This window comes from Tupaia chinensis, unplaced genomic scaffold, assembly GCF_000334495.1.
Source record: "Tupaia chinensis unplaced genomic scaffold, TupChi_1.0 Scaffold000350_1, whole genome shotgun sequence".
NCBI classification, from domain to species: domain Eukaryota; kingdom Metazoa; phylum Chordata; class Mammalia; order Scandentia; family Tupaiidae; genus Tupaia; species Tupaia belangeri.
In genome coordinates this window covers 9,456,289-9,470,408 of record NW_006159844.1, presented here as the reverse complement: position 1 = coordinate 9,470,408, position 14,120 = coordinate 9,456,289, and the positions used below count along the sequence as shown (strand labels likewise).

General features: G+C 39.1%; 1 protein-coding gene and 1 pseudogene across 1 annotated transcript in view; both read right to left on the bottom strand.

The window, feature by feature from the left end:
- Positions 1-1,214: 1,214 nt before the first annotated feature.
- On the bottom strand, positions 1,215-1,814 carry LOC106735278 (40S ribosomal protein S26-like; annotated as a pseudogene).
- Positions 1,815-4,600: 2,786 nt separating this feature from the next.
- Positions 4,601-14,120, bottom strand: part of HEATR5A (HEAT repeat containing 5A) — a 156,408-nt gene continuing 146,888 nt past the window's right edge. Inside the window, exons 34-36 of the mRNA XM_006152391.3 lie at positions 8,324-8,478; positions 5,782-5,995; positions 4,601-5,493 (exon numbers count right to left, since the gene is read on the bottom strand). Of these exons, the coding sequence (XP_006152453.1) occupies positions 5,186-5,493; positions 5,782-5,995; positions 8,324-8,478 (677 nt within the window). The 3' untranslated portion in view covers positions 4,601-5,185. The remainder of the gene's footprint in view (positions 5,494-5,781; positions 5,996-8,323; positions 8,479-14,120) is intronic.

Here is a 14,120-nt window from a genome sequence, read left to right as displayed (position 1 = left end):
ATTGTTTTTTTTTTTTTTAAGAATTATTTTAGGGACCAGCAGTTGGCATAATGGCTATGTCACTGGACTCCCATGTAATTGACCGGGGGTTTGAGTCCCGAACCTGGTGGCTTAAACTCATGCCGGGTGCATGTGCGTGTGTGCCCAAGATCTCGAGAGGAGAATAGATAAGAAGGGATTGTGGCATGGCCATCCCCCCCAGGGGATGATTTCTCGTGTTCTGTCTTTCTGCCTCTCTCTGTCTCTCTGGTGAGTGCACATGCCCGATAGAAAAATCTCTCTCAATAAAAAAGGCAAACACTTAAGGAAACACATTGTGTTGTAGAATATGCCATACATTTTTAAATAGACTACTGAGAAATCAGAATGGTCATATTACTAATAAAAAAAGTACCTGCAAGGAAAACTGTAGCAAATGACAGAGTATCAATACAGCTGACTGGAGGGGACCAGCAGTTGGCGTAATGGCTATGTCGTTGGACTTCCATGTAGCCAACTGTGGTTTAAGTCCCGGACCTGGTGGCTTAAACTCACGCCAGGCGCATGTGCGTGCGTGCCCAAGATCCTGAGAAGAGAATGGAGAAGGGATTGCGGTGTGGCCATCCCCCCTGGGGGGGTGATTTCTCGCTTTTTGTCTGTCTTTCTGGTGAGCGCATGCGCCCTATAGCAAAAATCTCTCAAAAATAAAAAAGAGAAAGAAAGAAAAAGAAAGAAAATACAGCTGACTGGAGAATAGGAAGTCCATGGTCTAACTACTTCTCATTTGATGTTGACTCACAGTACGTCTATTGTTACTGAAACAAAATCACTTCATCAATTTTGAAAATCTATTTAATTTTATTTATTCATTCATTTATCTTAATTTGACCAGAGAGAGAGACAGAGAGAGTGAGGGAAGGTGAGAATGCAAGTCACCAGGCCCCCGACTCAAACTGTGGTCAGTCATGTGGGAGTGTCCAGCGCTTTAACCACCACACCTCCTGCTGGACCCTGAAAATAGAATTTTAAAAAGCTTTTGAGTGACCAGCAGATGGCATGATGGTTAAGGGCACTGGACTCCCCCATGGCCAAACATGGTTCGAGTCCCAGACATGGCAGCTTGCCTTCTCACTTTCTCTCTCACTCTGTCCTTCTCAAGCCAAATCAAAATAAATACATAAATAAAGCAAAAGAAAATAATTTTTTAAAAAATGTATAATCAGTGTTTTATTCCCCCCCCAGAGGACAGACAGTTCTTCAATCCTTAAAGACTTGGCTTCTTACATGGGCTTTGGTGGAGGGCGAGGGGCAGCACCTGCAGGTCTAAATCGGGGTGGGGGTGTTCGGTCCTTGTGAGCTTCCCAAGATCGGTTCCTGACTACCTTGCTAGGAATGGCGCAACTCACGCAGTAATGTAGCTTCACATACAGCTTAGAGAGTACATAGGCATCGAAGACACTTGCTTCGGAGATGTCCCTGACAGCTGCGGCCTCTACTATGTTTCGGATAATGAACTTCTTAATAGCCTTGTCCTTGGGCACGCATAGGGCACAGTGTGTGCAGCAAATAGGCTACACATGGCCACGGCCCTTTTTGGCACGGCCGTTGTTCCTTCTTTTCTTCGTCATCTCGGAAGTGAAGCCGCGAGAGAACAAGAAAATAATTCTAAAAAAAAAAAAGCTTTTGAGTTTAAAGAAAAGCGTAGACCATGTTTCTAGAAACTACTAACGTGGAAAGGATAGGGGAAGTCCAGTCACTCTAGCAATTTAAGAGTAGTTTCTCTAGCATTTGATTATAAAATTTGAGGATCTTGAGAGCGTTTTCTTTATTTAACTTAAATTATTATTTTTAAAAGAATTGGAGACCAGCAGGTGGCATGGTAGTGAAAGGCACTGGACTCTCATAAGGGCCAAGTTCAAGTTCCAGACCTGGTGGCTTCCTTTCTCACTTTTCCTCTCTCTCGTTCTCTCTGGTCAAATTGGAAAATAATAAGAAGTAAAACTTAAAATAATAATTTAAAAAACAATTATTCATTTAATTCCATTTGTTTTGATTTTTTTAAAATGTGACCAGAGTGAGACAGAGAGAGAAAAGGAATGCAAGAAAGCAAGTCACCAGGTCCCGGTCTTAAACCATGGTTGGCCAAGTGGGAATCCAGGGCCTTTAACCAATACTTCCGGCCCTATAACATCAATTATTATTTCGTTTTTAATTTGACCAGAGTGACAGAGTGAGAGGGAAAGTGAGAACGCAAGTGTCCAGGTCTGTGACCTTAACCGTGGTCAGCCATGTGGGAGTCCAGTGTCCTTAACCACCAAGCAACCTGTTGGGCCCCATCAAGAGCTTTCTTAATCAAGAACAAAAGCAAGGTATCAAAAGAAAGCTATTGGGGTTTTATGGGCTTCATTATTCAGCAGAGAGCCTCATGTCTGAATGCAAATATGTTCTTTTCTTTCTTTTTTATAATTGATATCTTTTTTTTTTTTTTTGAGAGGTTTTTCCTATAGGGCATCTGCACTTGCCAACCAGACAGAGACAGACAGAGACAGAGAGAAAGGGAGAAATCACCCCCCAGAGGAGATGGCCATGCTGCAATCCCTTCTCCTCTATTCTCCTCTCAGGATCTTGGGCATGCAGGCACATACATCCAGCATGAGTTTAAGCCACCGGGTCCGGGAATCAAACCGCGGTCGACTATGTGGGAGTCCAGTGACATAGTCATTATGCCAACTGCTGGTCCTGCAACTATGTTTTTTTCTGAGGTCCCTTTTACTTCTTCCAATAACACTGCACTAACAAAACTGCTCTTGTATGTTTCGTTGTTTTTTAAATTTTTGCTATAGGGCAACATGCTCTCACCAGAGAGAGAGGGAAAGTGAGAAAGCACATCTAGGTCGAATGGCCACGGCCATGCTTCCATCCATTCTCTTATCAGGATTTTGGACATGTGGCCACACACACCCAGCATGTTTTTCAAGTTGCCAGGTTCATAACTCAAACCACGTGGTCTGTCATATGGGGTCCAGCCACCTTGACAGTTAGACAGTACCTTCCCCTAAACAACTCAAAAAACATACCACTAAATAAGCAGAAATCTTAGTGTGTAAGAACAAAATGGAAAAAAAAAAAGGATAAAATACAAAATCGAAATGCCAAATTAGTAAATTACATCCTGTCAACACATGCCTTGGCAAAGCAGTTATTTTTCTGGGTCCAAATTCACCTCATCCCAGTGTAATTCAACAGTTATTAAGCACCTACTTTATACTACAGAGGTAAAGTAAAAGAAGAAAACATTTCTCCCTTTGAGGAGGCACAGTTTAAGAGGGAGATAAATGCAATCTAATGTTTCACCCATAAAAAGAATGTATAAAGCACTGTGGGAACACAGTCACTACGAAAGAGGTACATTTATCTGACGGAAGAGAAGGTTAAGAAGTGTGTAGGAAAGTCACCAAGGGGAGGTGACCAGGTCTAAAGGGAGTGGGAGTCCACCAGGTAGAACAGGGCAGAAAAAAGCATTTTAGGTAAAGGGAATTAAAAAAATATACTCAATTTGTAGAGACATTCAGAAAGACAGAAACCTAACTATTGCAAAGAATGCTCCAAAGATAGGGTTCTTTTGGAAGAAAAGGCCAAGTTACAAAGAAATCTTACAGAATTGATTTTCTAGGCCAGGAAACACAGTGATTGCTGCTTGATGTTACCTGGCAGAACACACGGGAAGGGGAAGCCCCTGTCCAGTCCCCAGTTCATCATAAAAGGCAGGGAATGTGCCTGCAGTCCCAGCTATTTGGGAGGCTGAGGCAGGAGGATCCTATGCTTACAGCCAGCCTGGGCAACATAATCAGATTCTGTCTGAGTCAGGCACGGCCGCCTGTTGGTAGTCCCAGCTGCAGGAGAGGCTCAGGCAGGAAGATTACAACACAGCAAAACTCTGTAGGTGTGAGAGAAATTGATTTTCTGGATTCTGTAGGACTAACTAGCATGTTCTGTGGATAAAATAATTTAAAATATAAGAATGATAAAGAAAATTAGCTTTATTTTTGTTATTTAGAAAAATTGATTGTAGTGTTAGAATCTGTCAAATGTTTTCATTCTGAACAATTTACAAGAGTTGTTTATATACAAACATAATAAAATAAAGTATATCACATTGTTCTTGGTTGAGTCAAGGTGTTTTCTCAATTCTGAACATTCCTCTCGCTTCAGTTTGTAATTTTTAACAAGGAAATGCTTTGTTCTGACATAATGTTTGATTCACACAGTGTAACATTAAAGTGAAAGGGCAGTCAATTATGAAGAGTTAAAAAATATTTTTCAACCCAAATGACCTTATCATTAGATTTTTTTCTATATTAAAATGTGTCACATTAAAAAAACATATTTGTAGTCGCTGATGATCTAAATTCATTATACTAAATTTGGGATTTATATAAATCCATATTTGAGCTAAATACAATATAGATATGAATCTATATTAAACTCATTGATATGAATTTTTGCCACAAATGAAAGTGAAAAAATTTGTTAAGAATAAAGGTAACAGAAAGTCCATTTGAAGAATGGTGGAGATACCCTATTCTATTTCAAATGAGCAAAACTTTCATTTTCTGAATCCAGTAGAAACTAAATGAAAAGATGGTGAAACGTCATAATATTGATAGACACCAAAACTTTTGTCACACTGTACAGCAGGGCTGTGATTAATTTATCTTTTGGATATTCCTAAATAGCTTTCTAACCATTTACCTTGTTTGGGAAATACAAGAAAGTCCAATAATATTATTGAATAAGGTAGAACATTAAATTAGCAGTTGGGATACAATATAACTGCAGGTAATTTATATTCTAGTCAAGCTCTGTCACAGTATTAAGTGTACCAAATGTGTATAACTGTTAGAAGAAATTAATTTCATTTTTAAAGCGGTATATTGTTTAGTACATTTAGCTCTGTAGTGATTCATTGAAATTCCTGGCAAGAATTATGACAGCTCTGTGGTCTTATTAAACAGAAGAAAAAAATAACAAAAAAAGTTTAGTTTGCTGTCACTTTAAAAAGTAACAGCTATTTAAGTTAAAACAATCAACTAAACCTCCAAGTGCACTTGTGTCTATAATGTCACTTTTGCCCCCGAAGAGAAGGAAGTGATCAAGTATTATATTAAGGTGCTTTACTATTCCCCCCCCCAAAAAAAAAAAAAAATCAGAGGAAATTGGTCTTTAACTGGATGCTTGAATTCTTTGCAGGGTTCTTAGAATGTTTAGATGTTGGTATCTTGACTTTGATACTTTCCTGATTGCCCTTTATAGCAGCTTCAAGGCGGGCTTTCAGCGCTGGAGAAGAAGCCATTACGCTTTTAAAAACTGATGAATACTGAGGCCCAATCTGCATGAGATTTTGCAAAGCAAAGTCATGTAAATTTCTCATTATGGAAGTTGCAGATCCCAGAGCATTCTCATCCAAAAGGAAGGAAATGAGGATGGGGAGAAGACAAGCCACCAGCTGAGAGCCTGGAAAGTAAACAAAGATGTAAGTTCAGGGATACAAATGTTCGCATAATGCGGCAAAGCACTTCATCAGTATTCATCTCCCCCTCCCCCCATTAGGGGGACAAAATTCTTCCACTCCCTTCTCCTGAACACTCAATAATATTAATTCCTGGGATCAACATAATACCTGCTTTTCAATCAGTGTGAAATACGGATATTCTATGACTAATTGTATATTTTAAAATGAAAATAACACTAAAATTCTGATTTGGGGTTCTGAGTTTGCACAAATTTAGTGTTGACACTTACGATGCTGTTCTTCAGCAACAGTAACCAATGCTTCTAAGACCTTTATGCCTTCTTGAAAGATCTGAAGCTCAGTAGTGTCTTCAGGTTTTCTTTTGTCTATTTCTTGCAGTTTTTCCACAATAGAAGATGCTAAGGAATAAATGTATGGGTAGGAAACAGCTGGATTTGGATATTGAAAAATGGAATGTAGGAGCTGATAGGTCTTGATTTGTACCTAATCAGGTAAGAGACAAAAACAGTATAAACTGTAAAAACAGTTCCTGAAGGTTCTGCAGGTAAAAAAGCTAAAGTATTTAAATTTAAAATTACTGCTGGAAGTTAAAGTGCCAAACGGTACTCAGACTAGGACATTAACCACGGTTGTGACAGGCTGGTGGGATAGAGGCATACAGGTACAATAGGGAAGATGTATGAATGGTCAAAATATCGTTTTTTGACTAGCTTCCATTTCCTCTCTAATGTCCCTCTCTATAGTGTTAAAAACACAAAATAAAACAAGCAAACCCAAAAGAATAAAACACAAATAGACTTGAAAAATATTTTAGTGATTTTAGAAAATTAATTTTAGACAAAAATCTCATAGTTTATGTTCAAATGGTCTGAAGGTCTTATTTTTTTAAAAAGAATTAATTTTATTTATTCATTTACTTATTTTAATTTGACCAGAGAGAGAGAAGAGAGAGAGAGAGAGAGAGAGAGAGAGAGAGAAAGAGAAGAGGAAAAGTGTGCGTGCGTGCCCAAGATCCCGAGAGGAGAATGGAGGAGAAGGGATTGCGGCCACAAGATCCAGGACCTGAAGCATGACCAGCCATGTGGGAGTGTCCAGTGCCTTAACCACCACGCCACCTGCTGGTCCCATGGTCTGGAAGTCTTAACCAAGCTTGTACCATACTAATATGCCTCATCACATATAAGAGCCTCCACTTAAGAGACTGCTATGTAAGTTCCTGCCGGCAGCAGGCAACAAGCAGGGCAAAAAGACAAAAAGAAATGACTACATACCAAATATGTAAATAATCTTTTTTTTGAGTTAGTTCTGATGGCATTTGAATGATTTTTCTTCTGACAGAAAATTTGGTTTCTCTATCTTTGGGAGTAGGTGTATGTGTGGTCATAGGTTACAAACTCATTTTGTAACACATAAAAGAAAAGGAAATTAGCAAATGAAGGGGAAATAAAAGAATGAGATAAACTTGTGTGTATGTGCTGGTTTGGAATGGGTCCCATTATCTCACAATCATGTTACTAAAGGCATGTTCTGGAATCATCTCTTCCTCTTTTTTTGTTAAAGAAAATACACTATAATAAGAGACAAGTATCTTTTTTTCCTTAATTGCCAGAGGGAGGGAGGGAGGGAGGGAGGGAGAGGGGGAGAGAGAGAGAGAGAAAGCAACTTTCAGTGGGACATGGCAATGCCATGATCTTTTTCCCTCCATTCCTACTTCCTCTTGGAATTTTGGTTAAGTAAATAAATATGTGTGGTGTGTTTTTCAAGTACGAGGTTGGAATTTTTTTAAAACTTTATTTATTTATTTACTTATATTTCAATCTGACCAGAGAAGGGGGAGGGGGAGAGAGAGAGAGAGAAAATGGAAAAGCAAGCAGGTGGGTCCAGGACTCAAACTGCAGTCAGCCATGTGGGAGTGAAGTGCCCTTAACCACCACGTCACCTGCCAGCCCCTGGGGTTAGAATTTGATTGCAGCTGGCTATGTGGGATCCTATGCCCAATGCACTGTACTTATTAATCACTTTGCTATGTGGCTGACCCACTACACTAGCATATAAAGTCTCTTCTAAAATTGTACAGCCATATCAATTTTTTTTGGAGGTTTTTTTTTTTTTTTTGCTATAGGGTGCGTGCACTCACCAGACAGACAGAGAGAGACAGAGAGACAGAAAGCGAGAAATCACCCCCCAGGGAGGATGGCCACACCGCAATCCCTTCTCCTCCATTCTCCTCTTGGGATCTTGGGCACACACACACACGCGCCTGGCATGAGTTTTAAGCCACCGGGTCCGGGATGTGAACCGCGGTCGACTACGTGGGAGTCCAGCGACATAGCCATTGCGCCAACTGCTGGTCCCCAGCCATATCAATTTTAAGATGTTCCCATTTCAAATGTAATTTTTTTTTTATCATTTCTTTTTCTTTCTTCTCACTACTCTCTACCCTTAGAGTCAAAGAACAAGACCATTATTATTTGGCTTTATCACCTCCAAAATAATACAAAATATAAAAATAAAAACCTGAATTCTTTTTTTAAATAATTATTTTATATAATTTTATTTATGGTCATTATTCTTAATTAGACAGGGCGGGGGATGAGGGGGAAAAGTGAGAAAACAAGCCGCCAGGTCCAAGACTCGAACCACAGAAGGCCATTTGGGAGTCCAGCATCTTAACTGCCATTGCACCTGCTGGCCCCCAAACTGAATTCTGATACATCTTGTTGGAGCCAGCAAAATCATGAAAAAAATTCTGCAGAAGCCTAAACATACTCCTATTCCAAACAATTTTCTTGCTGAAAGATACTTACTTACCATAGGATCTTTTATTTCAAGAGTAGTCTTAAATTTCTCAATGCAGCGCTTCTGAAGGGATGGGATAGTGGTTACCTCTGGATTGGTAGACAGAATAAATACTGTGATAGCAGTAAGTAGACTGATTTCATCAAGTTCTTGGTGTGTTCCATCAACTAAAGAGAAATGATTAGAAACATCATATTTAATGCTTTATATATCTCAGTGATGCTGTCTTTCTTTCGTAACAATCTCTTTTAAGTACACAACAGATACAGACAACAGATTAACTGACTTTAAGACACCAGCAAATGTTGTAGGTTTTAAGATGTTAATGTAATTCTAGTGCCAGTTACTAAAGTAACAATAATCTTCAAGGGTAAAGAGATTGATAAATTCATATATACGTATTTAGCAGAAATACACATTTATTAGTTGTGCAATCTTGGACATCTAACTCTGCCTTTAGTTTTCACATCTGTAAAATGAGAATAACAATACTTGGTGATAGTGTTACGAGGATTAAATGAGTCAATTCATGTAAAGTATTTAGCATGCTACACATAATTCTTAAATGTGTTAGCTATTATGTTATTCATTCTTTTTATCATGTAGAAATACAGAAATGCTTAAATAATTGTTTTCTTTTTAAAGACATTCTCCAACTTCTGGTTTGACTTAATGATTTTTGACTTTATGATAGTACAAAAATGATACAGATTTGAAGAAACTGTACTTTGAGACTGGCAGGTAGCATGGTGTTAAAGACACTAGATTCCCCACATGGCCAACTGCAGTGTAAGTCCCAGACCTGGTGGCTTGCTTTCTTGTTTTCCCTTTTTCTCTGTCTCTGGTCAAATTAAAAAATAGTAGCAAATGTAATTAATTAAATAAATAATTCTTAAACAAACAAAAACAAAACTATACTTTGAATATCCAAAGAACCATTCTCTTGGGGTCAGCAGGTGGCAAAACAGTTAAGCTGCTGGACTTTCACATGGCTGACTGTGGTTTAAGTGGACCAATGGACACGGTGGCTTGAAAATCATGCTAGGCACATACGTGTGCATGCTCCAAATCCCGAGAGGAAATAGAGGAGAAGAGACTATGGCATGGCCAATCCCTTGAGGGATGACTTCTCACTCTCTCAGGTGATTTCTCACTTTCCCTCTCTGTGTCTCTCTCTCTCTGGCGAGCACATGCACCCTATGGGAAAAAACTAAAAATTAAAAAGAACCTCTTGGGGCCGACAGGTGGTGTGGTGGTTAAGGGCACTGGACCCCCACATGGCCAACTGTGGTTTGAGTCCTGAATCCAGGAGCTTGGTTTCTCATTTTCCTTCCCTCTCCGGTCAAATTAAAATAAATAAATAAAGTTGAATAAAAAAGAAATTATTTTATAAGTAAATGTTATAAATATGTATAATTATTATTTAAACAATAATTATTTATAAATAATTCTTTTTTATTCAACTTTATTTATTTTAATTTGACCAGAGAATGACAGAGAGAGGTGGTGGGGGGGAGAGTGAGGAAACATGTCGCTGGGTCTGAGGCTTTAACCGCAGTCAACCATGTGCTAGTTTAGCACCCTTAACCACCATGCCACCTGCTGGCCCAAATAAAATAATTCTTAAAAAAGAATTTTCACTGAAAGTATTGAATACATTGTAGGAGGTAATAAGCTTTATTATTTAACAGGCTTTGTGTTTTATAAACAAATATTAAATGTTCAAAAGATGTTTAAAGTATGTTAAACTAAGGCTGACAAGTAGTATGGTGGTTAAGGTGTTGAAGTTCCACCTGGCGGACCATGGTCCCCAACCTGTCAGCTTACTTTCGCTTTCTCTTTCTCTCTGGTCAAACTTATTATTATTATTATTATTAATAATAATAAATGCAATTAAATTAAGAATTCTTGAGAAAATATTTTTTAAAAGTAGGCTAAGTCAAACTAAGATACTCAGTAAGGTAGATGTATTAAATGCATTTTCGACTTGTAATTTTTTTTTTATATTTGCTATAGGGTGCATGTGCTTGCTGAAGAAGAGAGAGAGAGAGAGAGAAAGCGAGAGAGAGAGAACAAAAACATTCTCTATGGAGAAGGGTATGCTGCAATCCCTTCTCTGCCATTCTATTCTCAGGATTTTGGGCAAGTATGCGCAAGAGAAGTCTGGTACGTCATTCAAGCTGTGGGGTCCCAGGTCTGTGATTTGAACCATACAGCTGGACAATGGGATCCAACTGCCTTAACTACTACGCCAGCATGACAGTTTTAGTTTATGAAGGGCTGGAACTAGCAGGTAACTCAGTGATTAGGTGCTAGACTCCCACATGGCTGACCATCATGATTTGAGTCTTGGATTTGGCAGCCTGAAATTCACGCTGGGCACGTATGTGTGCGTGCCCAAAATCCTGACAGGAGAGTGGAGGAGAAGAGACTGCAGTGTGGCAATCCCCCTAGGGGGTGAGTTCTCACTTTCTCTGTCTCTCCAGTGAGCACAAGCACTCTACAACAAAAATCTTTCTTAAAAAAATTTTATGAAGGGTTTATCAGGATATATAACACTATTGTAAGTCAAATAGCATCAGTATTTTGAAAATACATGTATCCAGTGAAAATATCGTTTAACAATTTATGTATGCCATTTCTCAAAAGGAATACCCCTCCCCCCCCGAAAACAGCTATGTAGGCCACAACATTTTAAACAATCTTCTGTTGGGGAGGGTGGCAGGTGGCATGGTGGTTGAAGACACTAGATTCCTACATGGCTGACAGAGGTTTGAGTCCTGGATCTGGCGGCTTGCTTTCTGGCTTTCCTTTTCTCTCTCTCCGTCTCTGTCCGGTCAAATTAAAAAAAAAAAAAAAAATTAAATAAATATTCCACTGTGGGCCAGCCAGGAGGTGTGGTTAAGGCAGTTGGAACCTATGTGGTTAACTGTGTGGTTTAGGTCCTGGACCTAGGGGTTTGGAAAATAAACCAGGTGCGTGTATATGCATGCCCAAAATTTTGAGAGGAGAATGGGGAAGGGACTGCCTCCTGGCCATCCCCCTGGGGTGGGGGTGACTTTTCACTTTCCCTCTCTCTCTGACTCTGGTGACTCATGTGCTATATAGCAAAAACTAAAAAAAAGAAGTAGAAAAAGAAATATTCTGCCTCTATTTTCCAAGGTCATACTCTTAATTAAATAATTTTAATGATTATCCTATAGAAAAAAATCAATGCTATTTGAAAAGGAAAGAGTTAGCAAACTCACCTTATTATATAGCTGAAGACTGGGTTATTACTTATGAATAACACAAATACAATAAAAACATATATATATATATATTTGTGTGTGTGTGTATATATATATATACACATTTTTAAAAAAGCTTTGGTCCTATTCACTCAACAAGTACTTAATACTTGTGCCAGCCCTCTTCAAAGCAAGGAAAATACATCTTATAGGGCAGTGTAATATGAATTGGGAAAAATAAAGGATTGAATTTCAGCTAATGACAAGGTCTAACCATATGAAAAACATATTTAGGGGGCAAGCAGGTAGTATGTTGGTTAAGGCGCTGGGCACTCCCACGTGGCCAACTACAGTTTGAGTCCTGGACCTGGTGGCTTGCTTTCTTACTTTCCTTCTCTTTCTGTGTGTGTCTCTCTCTAGTAAAATTAAAATAAGTGAATGAAAAAATAAAATTAAAAAAAATTATTTAAAAATATTTAGAAACTGAAAAAGTGTTCCCATTGACACAGGGTGGTCAGAGAAACCCTTGAAGAGATAATATCTGAACTGACACCTGAGACACAACAGCAATGAAAGTGGCATTTTAGAAAGCTGAGTGTGGTGGTAGATGCCTGTGGTCCCAGTTACTCAGGAGGTTGAGGTACGAGGATCAAGACATAGGGAAAATCTGTCCAAAAAAAACACCACACAGATTCACACATGCAAAGAACAACAAGAAAATGTATGAAATAAGTGGAATTTATTTATTTATTTAAAGGATTATTTTATTTATTTTAGAGCGACAGAGCGAGAGAGAGAGCGTATGAGAGAGAGGGGATGTACAAAAGCAAGCCGCTAGGCCTGGGACTCGAATTGCAGTCAGCCAAGTGGGAGTTTAATGGCCTTAACCACCATGCCACTTGCTGGCCCCAGTGGGATTTATTTTATAAAAGACATGAATAGTTTTAAAGTAAAATAGGTACATGGCTAACAGTATAATAGCATTATTGTAAATACTTTACATCCATTAAATATTTAACCTTCATAACTGCATAAGGCAAATACTCATGTCCCTCATTTTCTGGATAAGAAACTGAGAAAAAGGAACCAGCAGTTAGCATAATGGCTATGTTGCTGGACTCCCATGTGGTCGACTGCGGTTTGTGTCCCGGACCCGGTGGCTTAGAACTCATGCCGGGCACGTGTGCGTGTGTGCCCAAGATCCCGAGAGGAGAATGGAGGAGAAGGGATTGCGGCGTGACCATCCCCCCTGGGGGGTGATTTCTCGCTTTCTGTCTCTATGTCTCTCTCTGTCTGGCGAGCGCACGCGCCCTATAGCGAAAACCTCTCAAACAAACAAACAAAAACCAAAAAGAAACTGAGAAAATCCAGTCATTTTTCTAAACTACACGGTAAGGCAATAACTTGACTCTAGAGGATAAAGCCCTCCTGGGTTTCTCTTCTCATTTCTTCTTCTTAAGTTTTTTAATTCTCACTCTCTATTACCAAGGAGCAAAGATTCTCTTAACATTAACCCTATGAAGAGCCGCATGTGGTAAGGACGTGAGGTTTCTTGCCAATAGACATCTGAGGGAGTTATCTTAGAAATGGATCTAGCTGCAACTCTGGCCAACATCTTTTTTTTTTTTTTTTTTTTTTTTATGTTTCCTTATTCATTCTATGAGTGAGAGATACAAAGAGAGCACACACCTCCAACAGAGTCCCAATGCAAAGATCCATCCCCAGCAGCACACCCTGGGCACATGGGTACCTGGCATACTCAGGGAGGTCTCTAGATGTGAGTCTGGATCCTTCCATTGTGGGTCAGCCTCACAGAAAATCACACTTGACCATGACACTACCATCTGGCCCTCTGCTGGACAACATCTCAACACTAACCTCATGAGCAACACTGAGCCACCACTTAGGTAAGCTCCTAAATCCATGACCCACAAAAACTATCAGATAATAAATGTCTGCTGTTTTAAGCTACTAAGTTTTGTAGCAATTTGTAACACATGTTTTATCTCTTATTAGTCTTTAATTTCTGTCAGCTACTTTTAGATAATTTATTTAACTTTATTATTATTAATTTGCAATAAGGCACACATGCTCACCAGAGAGAAAAAGTGAGAGAGTGAGAGAGAGAGAGAGAGAAAGTAAGAAAGCAAGCCTCCAGGTCCAGGACTTGAACCACAGTCAACCATATGAGAATCTAGCACTTTAACTACCATGCTACCTGCTGGCCCCTCACTACTCTAAATCTTAACTCTTACCTTTATTCCTTGATTTAAAAAAATCTCAAACCCCATTTCTGTGTGTAAGAGGCAAACTCGTCATAATCCTCCACATCGAAGTTTATACTAATCACTCCCATCCTTGCCTCTTGTTCTTTTCTTATACTGGAAGAGATTATTCCTCTAGCTGTGCCAGGTTAGGGGTGCTATTTTCCTCCCTGATACTTCCAACTGCAACCCTCTCTCCACCTTTCATTTTTTTCTCCATAAGTATGAACTCATGTTGTCTCATCTTTAAAAAAAATTAAACCTTTCAGTTGTTTCTCTACTCTTCATCAAGAGGAGCGTTTGTCTCTTTATCTC